The sequence below is a fragment of the Coregonus clupeaformis genome, chromosome 10 (genome assembly GCF_020615455.1).
Source record: "Coregonus clupeaformis isolate EN_2021a chromosome 10, ASM2061545v1, whole genome shotgun sequence".
Classification (NCBI taxonomy): domain Eukaryota; kingdom Metazoa; phylum Chordata; class Actinopteri; order Salmoniformes; family Salmonidae; genus Coregonus; species Coregonus clupeaformis.
In genome coordinates this window covers 41,148,422-41,169,641 of record NC_059201.1, presented here as the reverse complement: position 1 = coordinate 41,169,641, position 21,220 = coordinate 41,148,422, and the positions used below count along the sequence as shown (strand labels likewise).

Genomic DNA, 21,220 nt, shown 5'->3' with positions numbered 1-21,220 from the left:
GAAGACCCGCGGACATTCTGATCAGGGCCTGTTCATTCCATCTCCCAGCACCTCCGACCCTACCCCCATGGAGCTCGGAGGTGCTGCGCTTAGGGAGACCAGGAGAGGGGCCGTCCCCTGCACCAACTGTGGTCGCAGAGGACACACTGCGGGTCGGTGCTGGGAAGGGTCCCCAGGGAGTCGAGGCAGTAGGCAGAGCACTGGTCGACCATCTCAGGTGAGTAAGCACCCGACTCACCCAGAGCTCCCTGTTGGTCAGCTGTGTATTGAGGTTGTTTTCCCAGAGTTTTCTCCTCATTCCCAGCATAAGGCGCTAGTAGATTCAGGCGCAGCTGGGAATTTTATTGATCGTCAGTATTGACTTAGTTTAGGGATTCTCACTGTTCGTGTTGATGTGCCCTTCCCTGTACATGCATAATATAGTCGCCCGTTAGGGTCAGGCCTAATCAGGGAGGTCACCGCACCACTCTTGATGAGGACGCAGGGGGGTCATGAGGAGAGGATTAGTCTCTATCTGATTGATTCTCCTGCGTATCCTGTGGTGTTGGGACTTCCCTGGTTAGTTCTGTGTCCTGCGCCTGACTTCGATCCACCGCATTACACTGACACTCGTGACACATAGATAGAATGTTCCCCTAACTAACGGAAAAGTGGACACTAAAACATTAGGGGAACATTAAAAAAAAACATTCTCTCTCCCTAGAATTGTTAGCTGGGCTAGGTACTTTCCCCCTACCTGTAGATACAGTATGTACATATCTCAATGACCTCATATCAACTCAGAACTGGTACCCCATGTATATAGCCAAGTTATTGTTACTCATTGTGTATTTATTCCTCTTATCATTATTTTTCAATATGTAGTGTTGGGAAAGGGGGATACCTAGTCAATTGTATAACTGAATGCATTCAACTGAAATGTGTCTTCAGCATTTAACCCAACCCCTCTGAATCAGAGAGGTGCGGGGGGCTGCCTTAATTGACATCCACATCATCGTCACCCAGGGAACAGTGGGTTAACTGCCTTGCTCAGGAGCAGAACAACAGATTTTTTATCTTGTCAGCTCGGGGATTCAATCCAGCAAACTTTGCAGTTACTGGCCCAACACTCCTACCCGCCAGGCTACCTGGAAGGGCCCAAAAATATCACTGTTAGTCTACACCTGTTGTTTATGAAGAATGTGACAAATAACATTTGATTTGATTTAAACAAACTATCACCACCAGATAACTTCAAATGCACTTAGGAAACAACAACAAATTCTTAAGGATCTTTGAAATAATCAGGTTCTGCAATATGGGTCATGCTAAATACTAGCTGACTAAACTCCAAGGCAGTTTAACTTCCTTAACCATGGAGTGTTTAGTCAGCTATCTAAATACAAGAATGGAAACTCTACTCAACAAGAGACATTTCAGAGCATACTTTCCCTTCACACTACATGCCTTTTCACATTTCCCTCATGCAAAATCCTCATAAAGGTCAAATGGATGGAGGTATGATGTTTTGGTGGTAGTGTTTTGTTGTTGGATGTAAATGTTTGGGAGGGGAGCTCTCAGTTGTGCTCTTGTCTATCAGACTTTCGAGGGGGCATAGGAGCCAGACAGTCCAGGAGAACGTTTCTTAGGGTGCGCCGGAAGTGCTGATCACTGTGGCTCCATCTCAAAATGTGGCCCTCATCAGGGTAAACCTGCAGAGAGTAGTTGGCCTTTGCTGCCACCAGATGGTCTATGAGCTCGGCAGTGTGCTGGAAGTGGACATGTGCTACAATAAAAAAGTAAACAGAAAACAGACTGTTTCAAGGTGGAAGTGTTACTTCACAAATATGTGCAAGTAGATCCATTCAATATCTCATATGGGGTATATCTTTATTTTTGTAGCACTTCTGAAAGTATTCACCTAAATCTTAGTTGAATAGTTGAATAGATCATAAAGGTTCTCACCATCTGCGGTTCCATGTAAAAGGAGGAAGTTCTTGTCCTTCAGATTGACCACATCATCCAGCAAAGAGGCAGCCTGAGAAGACATGTTTACTTAAGGATCGGACCCTTTCTTTCAATTTTCGCCTAAAATGACATACCCAAATCTAACTGCCTGTTGCTCAGGACCTGAAGCAAGGATATGCATATTCTTGATACCATTTGAAAGGAAACACTTTGAAGTTTGTGGAAATGTGAAATGAATGTAGGATAATATAACACATTAGATTTGGTTAAAGATAATACAAACCAAAAAACATGCGTTTTCTATATATTTTTTTTCAATCATCTTTGAAATGCAAGAGAAAGGCCACAATATGTTTGTCCCCTGTAGCTCAGTTGGTAGAGCATGGCACCTGCAACGCCAGGGTTGTGGGTTCGTTTCCCACGGGGGGCCAGTATGAAAAAATGTATGCACTCACTAATTGTAAGTCGCTCTGGATAAGAGCATCTGCTAAATGACTAAAATGTCAATGTAATATAATATTGCAGTTTAGGCGCAATTTAGATTTTGGCCACTAGATGGCAGCAGTGTGTGTGTGCAAAGTTTCAGATTGATCCAGTGAAGCATTGCAATACTGGACTATTTTGTATCAAATCTGCCCAAATGTGCCGAATTGGTCAATTGATACATTTTCAAGTACATAACTATAGAGAACATACAAAAATTATATGGTAATACAAAATGTAAGTTTACACACTCCCAGGAATGTCATACATGATGGATCATTAGCTTATACACTAACTTTCACACATCTAGATGGCCGGGCGGGGTGGGGGTGGAGCCAGAGACAGCAAGGGTTCAAACTGTAGAACCCAGTTCCTACATTTAAATATAAAAATGGATTTTATCAAACAAAACTATGGTACATTTTATCTCTGGGACCCCCAGGATGACAAATCAGAGCAAGATTACTGAATTTAAGTACATTATTTACCTTCAGAGGTGAATGTATCAAACCAGTTGCTGTGACAAGTTTTGTTGTTGTTGTGCACTCTCCTCAAACAATAGCATGGTATTCTTTTCACTGTAATAGCTACTGTAAATTGGACAGCGCAGTTTGATTAACAGAAATGTAAGCTTTCTGTCCATATAAGACATGTCTATGTCCTGGAAAGTTTGCTGTTACTTACAACAGTCATGCTAATCACATTAGCGCACATTAGCTCAACTGTCCCGTATAAAGGACACTGATCCCATAGAGGTTAACTAAGACCCAGGGTTTTGGAATGCTGACTAGGTGGAATACAGCTACAACCAGAAGTGACTTTTTCATAGCAGGTTAGGATAATTAATGTAGCGGGTTAGGAGAATTAGGTTAAAGTTAGGAAAAGGGTTAGGGTTAGTTTAAATGCTCTCCTAATCTGCTATGAAAAGTCACTTCTGGTCTTAGTTGTACTCCATCTAGTCACAACCTGTTTTTCGTTCAAAGGAAGACTAAAGGGACAAGTTGAGTGCATGTGAGAGAGACAATGTTACACCATTTTATACTTTACATACAATGTGAAGAACAAGATCTTGACTTACTCTGTAGAAGCTCTCCTCAGTGGCTGGAAGACCCAGGTATCTCTCAGAGAAAGCAGCATCTATTATGACAGTCATTATTGTTTATAAATCGATAACAAAATCTAAAAGATAAACCAAGTAAGAACCGGGCTAGGTATAAGATTGAATAATTGGGTAACAAACTGGCAGACACAGTACAAAGATGAAAGCAACACAGATTATTCCTAAATGTTGGGGGACGTACTGTAGATTTTGAAGTCTGTGATTGGAGCCATCACTGCAGCACATTTAAATATGTTGGCTGCTGCCATCATCTTCAGTGTCAGAAGTCCACCAAATGCCTGTTGAAAAGATAGAGTGGGGTACTCACATCCAGAGGTGACTACATACAGAATACTGTTTGATCTAACATGGATGTTTTAAGCTCTTTTCCACTTTGGCTGGGTCTGCTAGAATCAGTGCAGCAATATATTTGGAAATAGACCCTATACCTTTCCATACAGCGCAATTCTTCTGTTGTCAATGTACGGCAACTCCAACAACCACCTGTAGCAAAGAATGCATTGGGGTCTTTCCACCTCAAAAAGCACAAGAAAGAGTATTCCCACCATCTCAGATTGTTCTGAAATTGTTTCTGTAGTTAGTGACAGATACGATTAGCATTCCTGAAACATTATTTTGTTGAAATACAGTGTTTCCCCTATATTCATATGATCTTTAAAAAAGTATAATAATTTCGGGATGGTAAAATGTTTTCAGTGTAAACTTAAATGACTGAAACCAGATACAAAGTATGTAGAAAATATAAAGGAGCTATATATTTTTTTATTTGATCATCTTGGAAAACTAACAATCACCAAAATAAAAACTAGACAGTCAGGGAGAATCTAAAGTAAAAAAATGTCATGCCCCCATTGATTTTGTTATAATGTTTGAGTTACTCAGTTAGCATAAGAACACGACATAAGCCATGGCAAAATGTGTAGAATTGCAGGACATTAGCTTTTAAACTGCACATTTTCACTCAGTCCCATGGCAAAATGTGTAGAAACAAGGAAATTTGCTTTAAAACTGCAATTTTTTCTCTCAGACCCAATGACAAAATGTGCAGAATTGCAGAAAAATAGCTTTAAAACCGAAACATTTCATCTCTGCCCCATAGCAAAATGTGTACAATTGCAGGAAATTAGCTTTGAAACAGATTTGGATGATATGGAACGATTCCTTTCTTAAATACGGTATAACTAAGAAATTATTTAGATGCTGCTCAAATCTACGCTGTACTCATCATTGATGACTCACTCTACTACGCTCAGCTGGTCTTTGACTCTCTGGGAGCTGAGTTTCCTGGGGTCAAGGTCAGGTGACCTCAGGCTGTGTGCCGCCCCACTCCTGCCGTCCACCCAGGCCAGAGCCACACTGTGGATACTGGAAAGGACCTGGGGCCAGCCCAGAGAGAAACGGTCTGTGACTGCCTGAGTGTCAGGGGCTCCATCCCTGAGACACACAGACAGAGATGAGAAGAAAGGAAATGGGATCAGGAAGTCAACAAAGTTAGGTGGAGGAGAAGTGAATTCACTGAGGAAGACATTTAGGAAGTTATGGAGCTTTTATGTTAATAATTATTACGATTTGTAGGACACCTGTGTCAAAAATATCGATCTTGTTATGAAATATTGGCTTGCAAACTTAAGTCTATGTCTTAAATATTAACCCTTAAAGTTTGCATTAGTGTTTCACGTTTTCTTGCTTGCTTCTTTTTGCAGATCTTACAGGATGATGAGGAGAGGATGCAGGCCTTCTTCATACCCCTGTGGTAGACCCAGCTTTAGATGCATATCTGCAACATGGATACCACAGTTGCTCTCAATTCATGGTAAGTCATAATAAGTTCTCTAAGAAAAATAGTGGTTTCCTCTCTTTTTCTTCCTTTGGTCAAAAGTAGTGCACTATATAGGGAATAGTGTGCTGTTTGGGACACTTCCTCACCAGTGACTGAATACTGAACATAAAACATCTGGCTGAACTAACAATCATTCAAGTGTTCTAGGACAACAGCTGCCGACATTGTAAGACATCTACACATATTAGATTTTGCTCAATATCAACCTTTGCTCAGACAATATATTGTCAAATAGCTAATTCAAGTTGTGAGTTAAGGACAGGATGAAGGCTATAGTCAAACAATGTAATCAGCTCGAAAAGGGTCACAAACACAAATACTCCGCCCTAGCCTAGCCCTTTCCATCCCATTTGTTTAGACAAATTGAGTAAAGATGGAATGTGGAGCCGTACATACAGGAAGCATGTATACTGTATATACTGTAGCTCAATTATAAAACCTAGTAGACATGAAAAACAACTTGTGTAGAGCTCACTGAAATGTTCTCTGGTGTTGTGGACAGTCACTCTGGGGATGCCAGGGCCTACAACAAAGAGACATCAAGATGAAGGACAGAAAAAAGGAAAGAAAGAGAGAAAGAGATAGATGGAGAGAGAGAGATTCACCCAAGCAGTGGAGGATAAAGCGAGTGAGGCTGGGGTTGAACTGTGGCTTGTAGAAGCGGCAGGTCTCTGAGAGTGTGCAGGTAAGACAGTGTCTTTGGGACAAACCCCCGAGGTTCACACTGAGAGAGAGGAACAGTGAATAGAAAAAATTCAGACTGAATGATGTAAACATTTCTTATGGACCTGAGTTACTCCCGACCAAGGGACTTTACCAGGATAAAGTCTGGGCTAGTGCTTAGAGTTTTCGCTGGTCAGGTCACATGGTCAGGAAAAACATATGGATCTACTTATTGATTATGGTATAATTATAGGGTCTTGTGCATATTTACCTGTAAAGGTGTCTGCTGTGTTTGGATGCCTCTGTGCTGACGAAGTATCTGCACACAGACATAAACCATATCAGGCTGATGTGCTGTGGTTACATTAATGCCAGCTGCAGTCACACCAACAGAGGATAAGCAAATCTCTTTACTCCTCCTACATTTTCTCTGTGTCTTCATCCAGGCCACAGAGTGACATCACATCCCAGTGCCCTGATGTCAGGAATCGTGGAGACATGGGGGAAGTCAAAGGCTGCAGGGAGAGAGAGAAAGAGAGACAAGCCAAGGACACAGAGACAGAGACCGTGTAAGAGGGAGGGAGCGAGGGAGTTAAAGGTAGCTGAAGGGGTCATTGTGAAAGAGGATAGTGAGGAGAAAACCGTAGCCATTCAAAATAGACTGACTTGGGCCAAATAAGATAAAGCAAGGTAGATAAGGCTGAAACGCAACTCTGACCTGAGCAGGGAGGACAGCTACGTGTCGATACTCTCCGTGACCCCCTTGTGCGGCAAGCAGAGTGATGTATAACACAGAGCCGTCTCTAGAGAAGAGGGGCGCCTCCTGTTGGCCGGAGAGAGTAATTTCCACAGTTATTGGTCATCATACAGTATATAGGGCAGAGATGGGCAACTCCAGTCCTCAGGGGTCGGAGTGGTATCACACTTTTTCCCCATCCCGAGCAAATACAGCTGATTAAACTAATTGCATTCTAAACTGATAATTAGTTGATTATTGGGTCAGGTGTGTTAGCTGGGGCTCGGGCAAAAGTGTGACACTAATCAGGCCCCCGAGCACAGTTGTCCATCCTTGATCTAGGGCCTAGAGGTTTTCCTGTCAATGTGACTTGACCAGGCCCGGAGGCCACGTGGTCAGAAGAGAAACTGTGGGCAACTGTGGGCCCAAATCATCTCAACTCATTCCCATTACTTAACACTACTTATTTTAGTATTCCATTTCTCTCCCTCCAAGTCCGACTGAAATCCATTTATCTTGTCTTCATGCAGCCACATTCATTTAATTGAATCGAATCACTTAATGATTAGAATAGGCATTTCCTCCCCTCAGGGTTCTTACTTGTCCAGGAAAACTAAAACCAGAAGTTGAGAATTGAGGAGCTCTGAATGCTTTTAGACAGACTAAGGTTCGCTACATATAATGACGGTCTTGAAAACTGTGCTGAAACACAGCAGGTTTTCCCATTTCTTATAAATTGTCTGTGAATAGATTCAGCCTTTTGGTTGATCTTGGTTAAAGTGATTAGTAGGCAGACTTTACCTGTGGCTGCCCTAGCCAGACATCCATGGTCATTTTGCGTTTCTGTGGGGGTTGCAACAGAAAAAGGCATTACATTGCATCTTAATTAAAAATATAGAGGGAATCGCTGATTTATTCACTCATACATATCAGTGACAACCAATAAGCATCCACATAGATCACATGGATCACATCCAGCTGCTAGAAATTGCATGGATCTAATCCCTATATGACTGATCAGTGTATCACCTGTGAGTAGACTCCAGTGGTGGCCTCGCACACTGAGAGAACAGACTGGTTCTGGACCCGGTTTAACCAACGCACAGCCAGCCTGGTCCCACTGGTCCACTTCACCATGGAGATGTAATGACCTCTGGACACAGGTAGGCAGACAGACAGACAAGGGAGAAACACAGAGATGTAAGTCTGAAAAAACTATTTACATATGGAGAGAATAAATACACTGATTTAAATTAGTACCTACAGTACCTGTTTTTGAGTGAGACTGGAGCAGTCATCCTCAGAGTGTGAGCAGGGCTGAAGACATTCACCACGTAAAGAGTAACTGCCCGGATATTATCTCCTGCCTGGAAGGGGAGGATGCACATCAACACATTCTGTATAGATCACATTGTTCAAAGACATTCTGTATTGACCTCAATTCATCTTATTGTAGCCTCTGCCAAGAGGTTTATGGCAGAGGAGATGACCTTTAACTAAGTTTAACTATTTAACTAAGTTAAGGTGTATAAAAGTAGTCTTTATTTACATTATCATATTATTATTATTATTATTATTATTATTATTATTATTATTATTATTATTATTATTATCCATTTCACCTTGGGGTATGGATAGTAGGCTCCTGAGGGGTATGCTCCTCCAGTGAAACGAGGGATCTCCACATAGGGTGTGTGTGTGTTGTTGATGGACAGATGACTCGGCCAGCCCATCAGGCTCGCCCAGGTGGGACGCCGGGTGGCTGGGGGGGGTACTGTCACGCTCCCCCTCCCTGGCGCTTGAGGGCGCCAGGCTGCCCATCATTACGCACACCTGTTACCATCATTAAGCGCATCAGCGCTCATTGGACTCACCTGGACTCCTTCACTTTGTTGATTGCCTCCTCTATATCTGTCTGTTCCCCAGTTTGATCCCGGTGTCTGTATTGATGTTGTTTCGTTTCCCCTGTCCAGACGCTGTCCGTGTTTTGTTCCATGTCTTTTATTTATTAAATCATCACCCTGTACTTGCTTCCCGTCTCCCAGCGTCTGTCGAACCGAGATCGTTACAGTCTATGGTGTTGTTCTGTCAGGTGGACACCAACAGGAAAGCACAAACGAGGCAGGCTAAAAACTACACGGCGACGAACAGTGGCGGTTGAGCTGGATGAGATGGGTCTCTCATGGGACAGGGCGCAAGCTGTGGCCAATGACAGACTCCAGTGGCAGAAGATTGTTGCGGCCTTATGTCCTACCCGGGAAGAAAAGGACTAAGTAAGTAAGTATGATTTTACTTTACAGAGGCAGCGTCTCTCTCACCCTCATATGTCCAGTCTGACAGCCCGTTGATAACAGACCCACTGCCTGTAGTGCTGAGACGTACAGGACCACTGTACACACCTGGCTGGTAGTAGAGGTTATTCTGAAAGATCTGCCAAAATAACAGAGTGCCTATGTAAGTCAATGGTCATCATGTAATATGCTCAATGGTCACAAATTAACATACAGTGTGTGAACATAATGGGCCAAAAAAGAGCATCTCTCGGGACGTATTTGGGTTGTGGGCCGCATGTTGTGCACTCCTGCCTTAGGGCCTCACCAATTGATTTCCATTGGGACCCCATGCGGCATATTGAAGAGCAGATGGCTTCACTCTGTGTGGGTTTAGCTCAAGAAAGTCCCTGGGAGAAACACAAATGCATGAGAATATACACACAAACACATGCATACACAACACGTTTTTTGGCTGAAGTAAAACTGTTAAATTACATGATGACCTGTTAAGCATCATATTACATTTGGATGTGTTGGTTTGGATTGATTGCACAATAAAGGAATACATGATCATGCTATCAATAATACTTACCCCGTCCCCACACTGTAAATTACATAGGAGAGCGTCTGCTAAATGACTAAAATGTAAATGTAATAGGAGGCTGAAAATGATTTTGAGAACACCTGTCAAGGGCAGAGGAGAGGAACATAATCAAATCAACAGTAAAGGACTTGCCTAAAATGACTACACAGTCCAAATATTTTCCAATAATAGTTACCATGGATAGAATGATAACTCAGTACCATAGCTGCTGGTGCTGCCACATATTTTATATTATTTGTATAAACAGAAGAGATGCATTGAGGCGTTTCAAAGTCTTTAAGAATAATAAACGCCCACCCCAAAAGAGAAACTGTGCCAGATTCTGAATTGGATAAAACAAGGCCTGTTTTCCGAATTGTTTGTTTTCTCTCAATAATCTTAGCTTAGTCCCATCTGAATTAAAATATCCTGATAAAATATTAAAGACATTGCTTAGAGCAGAATTAAATAAGTCTATTTAAACAGGGGTGGAGGTATGGATACAAATCAGCAGTAAGTTCCCAGTTTTGTCTTGAAATATAAGATATAATATAATATCAGATACACTGACTGTTAAACTTTACCTACCAGATGCAAGTTGTAAGCCAGCAGAATATACTTCTGGTCTGGTGACACTTGAAACTTTGTGTCCTTCAGATTCTTGTAAAACAGAAAAAAAAGAAGATAAAAATGCTAATAGAAACTGCAGTGGGAGGAGGCATTATTTCTCAAATACAATTTGACACCTGTGGGAGACTGGGAGTATGGATATGTATGATGAAGCATATCAGCCATCCAAGCTGCAAGATCCATCAGTCTGTCAATCAATCACCCTGGAGTAGAGTTTTGTTTGTGGTGTCTGTACTCACTAGGATGCTGCCATCCAGCAGAGAGATGGTGAGGTTCTCACTCAGGCTGTGTTTCAGGATGTGCCCTTGCCTGGTGCGAAAGGCCACCTCATCATCTACAGAGGGGAGATAGAGTAGAAGCCATGCAGTGGTGAGACTGGCAAATAAACAGAAGACAGAGTTGTTGTTGAAACATGAAGGACTGGTTTCCCAGACCCAGATTAAGCCTAGTCGTGGACAAAAAAACACTTTTGATTGAGATTTTCCATTGAGAATGATGTTTAATCCGGAACTAGGCTTAATCTAGGTCTGGGAAACCGTCCTGATTCTCCTAAAGTAAAGAGAGTGTCTGCTAAATTAATAAACTGTTAAGTGTAATGTAATATAGAGGTCATTGGATTTATGTCAAATATACAGTGGGGAGAACAAGTATTTGATACACTGCCGATTTTGCAGGTTTTCCTACTTACAAAGCATGTAGAGGTCTGTCATTTTTATCATAGGTACACTTCAACTGTGAGAGACGGAATCTAAAACAAAAATCCAGAAAATCACATTGTATGATTTTTAAGTAATTAATTTGCATTTTATTGCATGACATAAGTATTTGATCACCTACCAACCAGTAAGAATTCCGGCTCTCACAGACCTGTTAGTTTTTCTTTAAGAAGCCCTCCTGTTCTCCACTCATTACCTTTATTAACTGCACCTGTTTGAACTCGTTACCTGTATAAAAGAAACCTGTCCACACACTCAATCAAACAGACTCCAACCTCTCCACAATGGCCAAGACCAGAGAGCTGTGTAAGGACATCAGGAATAAAATTGTAGACCTGCACAAGGCTGGGATGGGCTACAGGACAATAGGCAAGCAGCTTGGTGAGAAGGCAACAACTGTTAGCGCAATTATTAGAAAATGGAAGAAGTTCAAGATGACAGTCAATCACCCTCGGTCTGGAGCTCCATGCAAGATCTCACCTCGTGGGGCATCAATGATCATGAGGAAGGTGAGGGATCAGCCCAGAACTACACGGCAGGACTTGGTCAATGACCTGAAGAGAGCTGGGACCACAGTCTCAAAGAAAACCATTAGTAACACACTACGCCGTCATGGATTAAAATCGCAAGGTCCACCTGCTCAAGCCAGCGCATGTCCAGGCCCGTCTGAAGTTTGCCAATGACCATCTGGATGATCCAGAGGAGGAATGGGAGAAGGTCATGTGGTCTGATGAGACAAAAATAGAGCTTTTTGGTCTAAACTCCACTCGCCGTGTTTGGAGGAAGAAGAAGGATGAGTACAACCCCAAGAACACCATCCCAACCGTGAAGCATGGAGGTGGAAACATCATTCTTTGGGGATGCTTTTCTGCAAAGGGGACAGGACGACTGCACCGTATTGAGGGGAGGATGGATGGGGCCATGTATCGCGAGATCTTGGCCAACAACCTCCTTCCCTCAGTAAGAGCATTGAAGATGGGTCGTGGCTGGGTCTTCCAGCATGACAACGACCCGAAACACACAGCCAGGGCAACTAAGGAGTGGCTCCGTAAAAATCATCTCAAGGTCCTGGAGTGGCCTAGCCAGTCTCCAGACCTGAACTCAATAGAAAATCTTAAGAGGGAGCTGAAAGTCCGTATTGCCCAGCGACAGCCCCGAAACCTGAAGGATCTGGAGAAGGTCTGTATGGAGGAGTGGGCCAAACTCCCTGCTGCAGTGTGTGCAAACCTGGTCAAGACCTACAGGAAACGTATGATCTTTGTAATTGCAAACAAAGGTTTCTGTACCAAATATTAAGTTCTGCTTTTCTGATGTATCAAATACTTATGTCATGCAATAAAATGCAAATTAATTACTTAAAAATCATACAATGTGATTTTCTGGATTTTTGTTTTAGATTCCGTCTCTCACAGTTGAAGTGTACCTATGATAAAAATTACAGACCTCTACATGCTTTGTAAGTAGGAAAACCTGCAAAATCGGCAGTGTATTAAATACTTGTTGTACATGTATTGTACATGTACCGTATGTGACATACATATGTGTATTTTGTTAATAGATTTCTTCATTCACTGAGCAACCTTTCATCAATGCCTCAAATGGTTATGTTTTGGATTGGATTGGGCCCGATTACGATTGTGGAAATTACACCTTTCTTACGCACGCCTTTCCTACTCACTTTTCAGTAGATGATATTCAAACTTACCTTATGAAGGTGTATAACGGGCTTTGCAGGAGTGGTTCCCTAGCGCATGCTGAATAAATGTAATTCAACCACTGAAAACCCTCCAACTTGATTTTCTTGTGGAGTTTTCATTCAATAGGGTTTTCAGTATATTTATCTTAAGCCATCCCTTTAAATACAGTGTACCTTTTAGTTAGAAGTTTGTCAACAGACTTAGTAGAATATATAGAGAGAACGGGTTCAGAATATTAGGGATTAATGTAGCGGGTGAATTGGACGGAGTCAGGCGCAGGAGGGTAAATCACAGAATAAATGGTTTATTCGGCAGATACAGTGGTACGCAGCATTTGCGTAAAACACTACAGTGCGGTATAACGGCGCACTGGAGAAAACAACACACATGGGTGAATATCCCCGCGATACAATACAATAAAGCTCCACCGAGCTATCGTCATCTCTACATGAAAACAATCACACACATAGACATGGGGGGCATAGGGAAATACGTATACAGGTACTGATGAGGGGATATGAACCAGGTGTGTGTAAAAACAAGACAAAACAAATGGAATGATGAGATGAGGAGCGGCAGTGGCTAGAAGGCCACTCCATGAGGTACTGAAGGCCCCCCACCCGACGCTTCGAATCCAGGATGGAATGGATGGAGTGGACCAGCCACCACCGGCCTGAAGAGAGACACGTGAAACGAGGGGTTAATACGGTAATCAGGAGGGAGTAGTAACCCATACGTAACCTCATTTACTCTCCTCAGGACTTTGAACGGCCCCACAAACCACGGGCTCAGCTTCCGGCAGGGCAGGCGGAGGGGCAATTTCCGGGTCGAGAGCCAGACCCGATCACCCGGTACAAAGACCGGGGCCTCACTGCGGTGGCGGTCAGCGTTGGCCTTCTGGCGACGCACGGCACGCTGGAGGTGGACGTGGGCAACATTCCACGTCTCCTCCGCGCGCCGAAACCAGTCATCCACCGAAGGAGCTTCGGTCCTGATGCCACGGTGCCAGGACTGGCTGATAACCTAAAACACATTGAAATGGAGTTAGTGGAGGAGTGGCAGAGAGAGTTCTGGGTGTATTCGGCCCATGGCAAGAACACCGACCACTCCCCCGGCCGGTCCTGGCAGTAGGACTGCAGGAACCTACCCACATCATGATTCACCCGTTCCACCTTCCCATTAGATTCGGGGTGAAACCCAGAGGTCAGGCTGACCGAGACCCTCAGACGTTCCATGAACGCCTTCCAGACCCTGGACGTAAACTGGGGACTCCGGTCAGACACCTCTGGCACCCCGTAGTGCCGGAAGACGTGAGTAAACAGGGCTTCCGTATGTTTGCAGGGCCGTGGGGAGACCGGGCAGAGGAAGGAGGCGGCAGGCTTTAGAAAATCGGTCCACAACGACCAGGATGGTGGTGTAACCCTGAGAGAGGGGAAGATCAGTTAGGAAGTCAATTGATAAGCGGGACCATGGCCGTTGTGGAACTGGTAAGGGATGTAACTTACCCACTGGAAGGTGCCTAGGTGCCTTACTCTGGGCGCACACTGAGCAGGAGGAGACATACACCCTCATGTCCTTAGCCAAGGTAGGCCACCAGTACTTCCTGGTCAGGCAGAGCACTGTACGGCCGATGCCTGGGTGACCAGAGGAGGGGGATATGTGTGCCCAATAGATAAGACGATCACAGACAATAGACGGCACGTACCGCATCCCAGCTGGGCACTGAGGTGGAGTTGGCTCTGTGCGTAATGCCCTCTCTATGTCTGCTTCCACCGCCCACACTACCGGCGCCACAATGCAGGAGGCCGGGAGTATGGGGGTGTTGTCTATGGGCCTCTCCTCTGTGTCGTACAGCCGTGACAGTGCGTCTGCCTTCACGTTCTTTGTGCCTGGGATGTAGGACAGTGTGAAATCAAATCGGGTGAAGAACAAGGCCCACCTGGCCTGGCGAGGGCTCAGATCCTCGCTGCCCGGATGTACTCCAGGTTACGGTGGTCAGTCCAGACGAGGAAAGGGTGTTTCGCCCCCTCAAACCAGTGCCTCCACTCGGTCAGGGCTCTGACAACAGCCAACAGCTCCCGATCACCAACGTTGTAGTTCTGCTCCGCTGGGCTGAGCTTCTTAGAGAAGAAGGCACAGGGGAGGAGCTTGGGTGGCCTACCCGAGCGTTGGGATAGGACAGCGCCTACCCCTACCTCGGACGCGTCCACCACCACTACAAATGGCAATGATGGATCGGGATGGGCCAGTGCCGGGGCTGAGGTGAACAGAGCCCTCAGGTTACTGAAAGCCCTGTCAGCCTCAGCAGACCAGCGGAGCCAGGATGGCCCACCCTTCAACAGAGAGGTGATGGGAGCTGCGACCTTGCCAAAGCCCCGGATAAACCTCTGATAGTAATTGGCAAAGCCAAAAAAAAAGTGTCATTTATATTTACAATTCCCTTATCCAAACGGATTACTCATTTATCTAGCTCTTATCAATCACTCTTATCAAGTTGTAAATTACAGTGCATGGAGAATTATGTTATTTCTGAAAAAATTAAGTAGAGGCTTTTTCCATTTGGAACCGGTAGGTTCGCTAGACCTTAATCATGGTTTCCTCATGCGTAAAGGTGGTGGAATTATTAGGGAATTAAGTCAAGGTCAGAATACGGGTATCTGTAGACACACCTTAATTTATTTGATCTCCATCCAAAACGAATAGCAGGTGAATAGCATACAATTCTCATGCTTAAGTTCATGGTCAGAATATACATAGAGAGAAAAGTGCATAAAAAGGGAATTACGTTCCATCTACGGGCGCTTAACTCGGGTCGGAATCGGGCCCTTATTGAACAGGTAGTAGGGGTTCCTTGAGGCAGAAGTAAAGTAAGTCCCCTGGAGGTAGTTCTTTGATTCCCTAGAGTGCAGCTTAGATGCAGAACAGTCAACATCAACATGTATTAATAACAAGAGTATGTTCCATAAAACATATACTGAGCTCCTGTCACGTTGTAACTTTGGTCCCTACAACAAACCTGAGGACTGTTACATGATTTGTGTTGACTTTGATGAGCTGTGCTGTGCTCTACGTGTCAACAGTAGCATGAAGTGTCCCAACTGGCACACTATTCCCTATATAGTGCACTACTTTTGACTCGAGCCATACTGTTGGGCAGCCCCCGAAGTGACTCTTTACACTGTATGCAAGGATTTCCTTTGTGTTGTCTTAGGAATGCTGCATTATCTCTCCAACTCCCATTCTGTCACACCTCTGGGTAGCAGAGGTTCTGTTGTCTTCACGTCCTGTAGGTCTGATATCTGATTGGAGGTTAACTCAACAGTAACGCTATTGGTCAACAACTCAGATTTTGACTCCAAACAACTCAGATGCTTATAAAAGGGCCTTAGATTAATTGTCTCTTTCTCTTCTTTGTTCCTGACCTGCACTGGTGAGATACACTGTCTCTCTTTCTTTCTCTCTCCACCCCTGGGACTCTTGGGGCATGGCCTTTTAGCCTATGACTTCTCTCTCTCTCTCTCTCTCCCTCTCTGATCATGTCTAGAATAATGCCTTGTAATGCTTGTTCATGCTTTGTAAATTAAGCTTTATGCCTTATATGTGAATCCATTCATTTTACAATGTTAATAAAATACACTTACATTTAGAATTCCATTCACAGACCTTTCTTGACCTTCCAATTCCTGTAACTCAACTGTAGTCTCTTGCATATTGCTAAATCGTCTTTATGGAGTCAGATAAACATTTTAATAGGCTAATTGCATAGTCTTATTATGGGTCGCATGTGAGGTACAGTATATACGATATAGCCTATATGATCAATATTTACCACACTGCAATATTGGCCCTGATCAAAAGTAGTACACTTTATAGGGAATAGGATGCCATTTGGGACGCAGACAGAATGCTCCGTAAATCATGTCAAGTTACAGTGAAGCCACAGGGTGTACAGTATGCTACAAAAGGTGGGCAGCCTGTCAAAAAGTATATAAATCATTTAAGGCTTGACATGCATGTTTTGTAAATGAAATCTGTGTCATGGAAGCCTGGCTCACCGTTGAGCCAGGTCACATGGGGGTCATGAACTTTGAAATCGTCTTTGTCCAGGTCCTCCAGCGTGAGACGGGAGCGCTGGAACAGGAGAGACTCATCTGCAACAAAGATGAAGACAGAGAGGGGTGAGTAGCAGGAACAAAGGGCCAAATGTTGGAGGAAGTGGTACAAATGCTACAGTATACCACTCTGATATGGAAGCAGATTCATGCCAAAATAAATACAAATAAAACATTGCATGAATCTGCTTCCATACTGCATAATGCATGCCAAATGTATTACTCCATTTTAACACTCAGTCCCAATATTTCGTGGACGATTTTTGCATGCTTCTAAACCCTCTTAAAAATAGTCTGGATGCGTCTATTTTCGCTGAATCCGTGGATGCCCACAATTAGTCTGTGCTATGGGTGAAGGCTGACTTAGAGCGGAGTTGTAAGACAAAAGAGGATACCGAAATCGGTTGTTCTCATGAAAACATATTTAGAGTTCGAACAGTTTGAGCTACAGACTATTATGACCCCATCATGGAAAAGCTTAGACTCTCACGAAAACGCACGTTTTATCGGTTTTGCTCTATGATGCGCACAGGACTTTTTCTACATTGAATATCATAAAGAGGTATTGCATTGTGATCATTCCAGATGTTTTCCTGAGCTTTCTTATAGCTCCCAGACAGACTTCAAACAATGAAAGACAGATCACAGACATGGGTATAAGACAATGGGTGATGTTTTGTGGATATAACGGTCAATTTCATCCATTTTTGCCCAGGAAATAGTGCATATAATACTGTAATAGACTCATGTAGTTGCTCTCACAAACTCCAAATTGAACACAGTTGTCACTGACTTTTTGAATATTAATTTCCCACTGAGCCAAAATGTCCTGTACTTACATTATTCTTATAAATGCCTCTTTTTTAAAATCAGGTTTTTGTTTGGTGGATCTCATTTTTGTAGTGGCATAAGTCAATTAACCTCATGAATGTAACTTTTATGTCAAATCGTTTTTCATTCTACTGGTTGTCCTGAAAAGCAAATAGTAAAGCACTTCAATGTAAGGCTAAATATGAGGGCTTGCCAAGCAGATACATGAAATTAGTGACAAAACCCGACTGATAGGCTGATTTGGCTTGGGACTGATAGTATTAAGTAGTAGGCCTGTGCTAGTGGGGGTATTGGGAGACCCAGAGACTGTAGTCTCATCTGTCTCTGAGCATAGCTTGTTTTCCTCTTACCAGGAGTGAGCATGATGACAGACAGGATGACCAGTGATATGATCATCAGGATCACCATCAACGCTATCCCAATGCCTCTCCAGTTACGTGGAGGACCATGGTAGACCACACCATTCTGAAGGAGAAAACACACATATTGGTATGCACATGCACACACAAACACACACACTACAGTAGTTAGGTTATAACTTCAGACGTAGGTAGGTCGTGTTACAAAATAAAGTGAAGAAGAGAGGGTTGTTGGTTTCATTGTGTCATTAACACAACAGACGACAAAAGAAGTCATCAAGAACTTGAACAAATCAGTGACACTTCATTAAGTATAGTAAAAATGTAAGCACTGTTGAGTATCGCATCCATGTCAATTAATGTGATTCAAACACTTCACTGGATAACCCTGACACCCTGCATAATTATCTCCGAATTGTGCCTTGTATAATAGCAGTCAGAGTAGATAAGGAAGGACTGACATAGCCTATCAGATCCCATTGTGAAGATTGAAGTTACAGTCATTCTCGCTAATTAAAACACAGTTATATGCTACAGAGATGGAGGAGGAGAGCTTAAAAGAGGAGAACAATGTTAATGATAACTTATAATGATCAATTAAACAAACAAATAAGATAGTTTGCAACCTTTTCTTGAAAAAAACTTTTTCTGCAGCATGTAGTAGTCAACTTAATGAATCTGCCAACAAGTAAAGGTCAACAGCACAACAGTATCTATGAGGGTAAGAAAGGAACAACAGCACATAGATACTTAAATTCAGTATGGTTGCCTATAGATATACAGTGAGCGAAAAAAGTATTTGATCCCCTGCTGATTTTGTACATTTGCCCACTGACAAAGAAATGATCAGTCTATCATTTTAATGGTAGGTTTATTTGAACAGTGAGAGACAGAATAACAACAAAAAAATCCAGAAAAACGCAAGTCAAAAATGTTATAAATTGATTTGCATTTTAATGAGGGAAATAAGTATTTGACCCCCTCTCAATCAGAAAGATTTCTGGCTCCCAGGTGTCTTTTATACAGGTAACGAGCTGAGATTAGGAGCACACTCTTAAAGGGAGTGCTCCTAATCTCAGTTTGTTACCTGTATAAAAGACACCTGTCCACAGAAGCAATCAATCAATCAGATTCCAAACTCTCCACCATGTCCAAGACCAAAGAGCTCTCCAAGGATGTCAGGGACAAGATTGTAGACCTACACAAGGCTGGAATGGGCTACAAGACCATCGCCAAGCAGCTTGGTGAGAAGGTGACGACAGTTGGTGCGATTATTCGCAAATGGAAGAAACACAAAACAACTGTCAATCTCCCTCGGCCTGGGGCTCCATGCAGGATCTCACCTCGTGGAGTTGCAATGATCATGAAAACGGTGAGGAATCAGCCCAGAACTACACGGGAGGATCTTGTTAATGATCTCAAGGCAGCTGGGACCATAGTCACCAAGAAAACAATTGGTAACACACTACGCCATGAAGGACTGAAATCCTGCAGTGCCCACAAGGTCCCCCTGCTCAAGAAAGCACATATAAAGGCCTGTCTGAAGTTTGCCAATGAACATCTGAATGATTCAGAGGAGAACTGAGTGAAAGTGTTGTGGTCAGATGAGACCAAAATCGAGCTCTTTGGCATCAACTCAACCCGCCGTGTTTGGAGGAGGAGGAATGCTGCCTATGACCCCAAGAACACCATCCCCACCGTCAAACATGGAGGTGGAAACATTATGCTTTGGGGGTGTTTTTCTGCTAAGGGGACAGGACAACTTCACCGCATCAAAGGGACGAAGGATGGCGCCATGTACCGTCAAATCTTGGGTGAGAATCTCCTTCCCTCAGTCAGGGCATTGAAAATGGGTTGTGGATGGGTATTCCAGCATGACATTGACCCAAAACACACGGCCAAGGCAACAAAGGAGTGGCTCAAGAAGAAGCACATTAATGTCCTGGAGTGGCCTAGCCAGTCTCCTAACCTTAATCCCATAGAAAATCTGTGGAGGGAGCTGAAGGTTCGAGTTGCCAAACGTCAGCCTCGAAACCTTAATGACTTGGAGAAGATCTGCAAAGAGGAGTGGGACAAAATCCCTCCTGAGATGTGTGCAAACCTGGTGGCCAACTACAAGAAACGTCTGACCTCTGTGATTACCAACAAGGGTTTTGCCACCAAGTACTAAGTCATGTTTTGCAGAGGGGTCAAATACTTGTTTCCCTCATTAAAATGCAAATCAATTCATAACATTTTTGACATGCGTTTTTCTGGATTTTTTTGTTGTTATTCTGTCTCTCACTGTTCAAATAAACCTACCATTAAAAGTATAGACTGATCATGTCTTTGTCAGTGGGCAAACGTACAAAATCAGCAGGGGATCAAATACTTTTTTCCCTCACTGTATGTACATGGATAGCGTACACACCTTTTGGAGACAGATTTCAGCGGAAATGTGACTTTAACCCGAGAAACATAAGGCATGACACTCATAACAGACTTCTATAACTTCTTCTGAAGAAATCAGTTTCCCTGTATGACTTTTCAGTGCAGAACAATGTATGCTTCCTATGTACCGTATTTCATTAACAATACTATTGAATAGAAGAATGAAAGCACATGCATGTAAAGTGACTTTACCATGTCAGATGGCATGTTTTGCTGAGTGCTGGCGATCATCTTTGCGGTAGTTGCCGATAAATCTATATATTCCTAATCTGGTCTCCGATTTTCGTAATCCTGGCTCAGATTATGGAATACTGTAAATCTGACCTCTGTGACTGGAGCGTCTCATCTTTCTCTCTGTATCTCTCCTTCTAGACACTCTCTTACTCTCTTTCTCTCTCTCTCTCTTTGCTTTCACATTGTATCATGTCAATAGCAGGGTGCAGTATGAGTGGGTTTGCAGCTGTATTTGATATCATTATCAGTTTTTGAAGTAAATGGGTTAGCTAATATAGCAGCACCAACTTCATTAATTTTTTAATTTGTTCTTAACTGAATGTGATAAAGACCACAATTGTACCACAATTCATATGCATTTTTTCTCACACTTAAATACTTTCACCTTATTACCATTAACACCTTATTTGGAATAACTGAGAACTCATTTGCATGCATGTCACACCTGAATGGTTAAAAATGCAACAAAGTGCAGACATGTAAAGTGGGAACAGTATTTGAGTTCAATTGATGAAATGCAGTAAATCCCATCCCTACTTACAGTAACATGTACAGTATTCTACATA

General features: G+C 43.1%; 1 protein-coding gene across 1 annotated transcript; it reads right to left on the bottom strand.

The window, feature by feature from the left end:
* Positions 1-1,314: 1,314 nt before the first annotated feature.
* LOC121576000 (inactive dipeptidyl peptidase 10-like) lies at positions 1,315-20,651 on the bottom strand. Its single transcript, XM_045223323.1, has 20 exons — positions 20,613-20,651; positions 17,982-18,096; positions 16,744-16,839; positions 10,515-10,609; positions 10,234-10,305; positions 8,059-8,156; positions 7,819-7,942; positions 7,591-7,632; positions 6,772-6,876; positions 6,477-6,568; positions 6,325-6,372; positions 5,996-6,114; positions 5,866-5,913; positions 5,261-5,327; positions 4,790-4,984; positions 3,979-4,033; positions 3,732-3,828; positions 3,509-3,567; positions 1,945-2,017; positions 1,315-1,765 (listed from the first exon to the last, which is right to left on the bottom strand). The coding sequence occupies exons 1-20, from the start codon at positions 20,649-20,651 to the stop codon at positions 1,557-1,559; spliced, it is 1,848 nt and encodes a 615-aa protein (XP_045079258.1). The 3' UTR covers positions 1,315-1,556.
* Between the last annotated feature and the right edge of the window lie 569 nt (positions 20,652-21,220).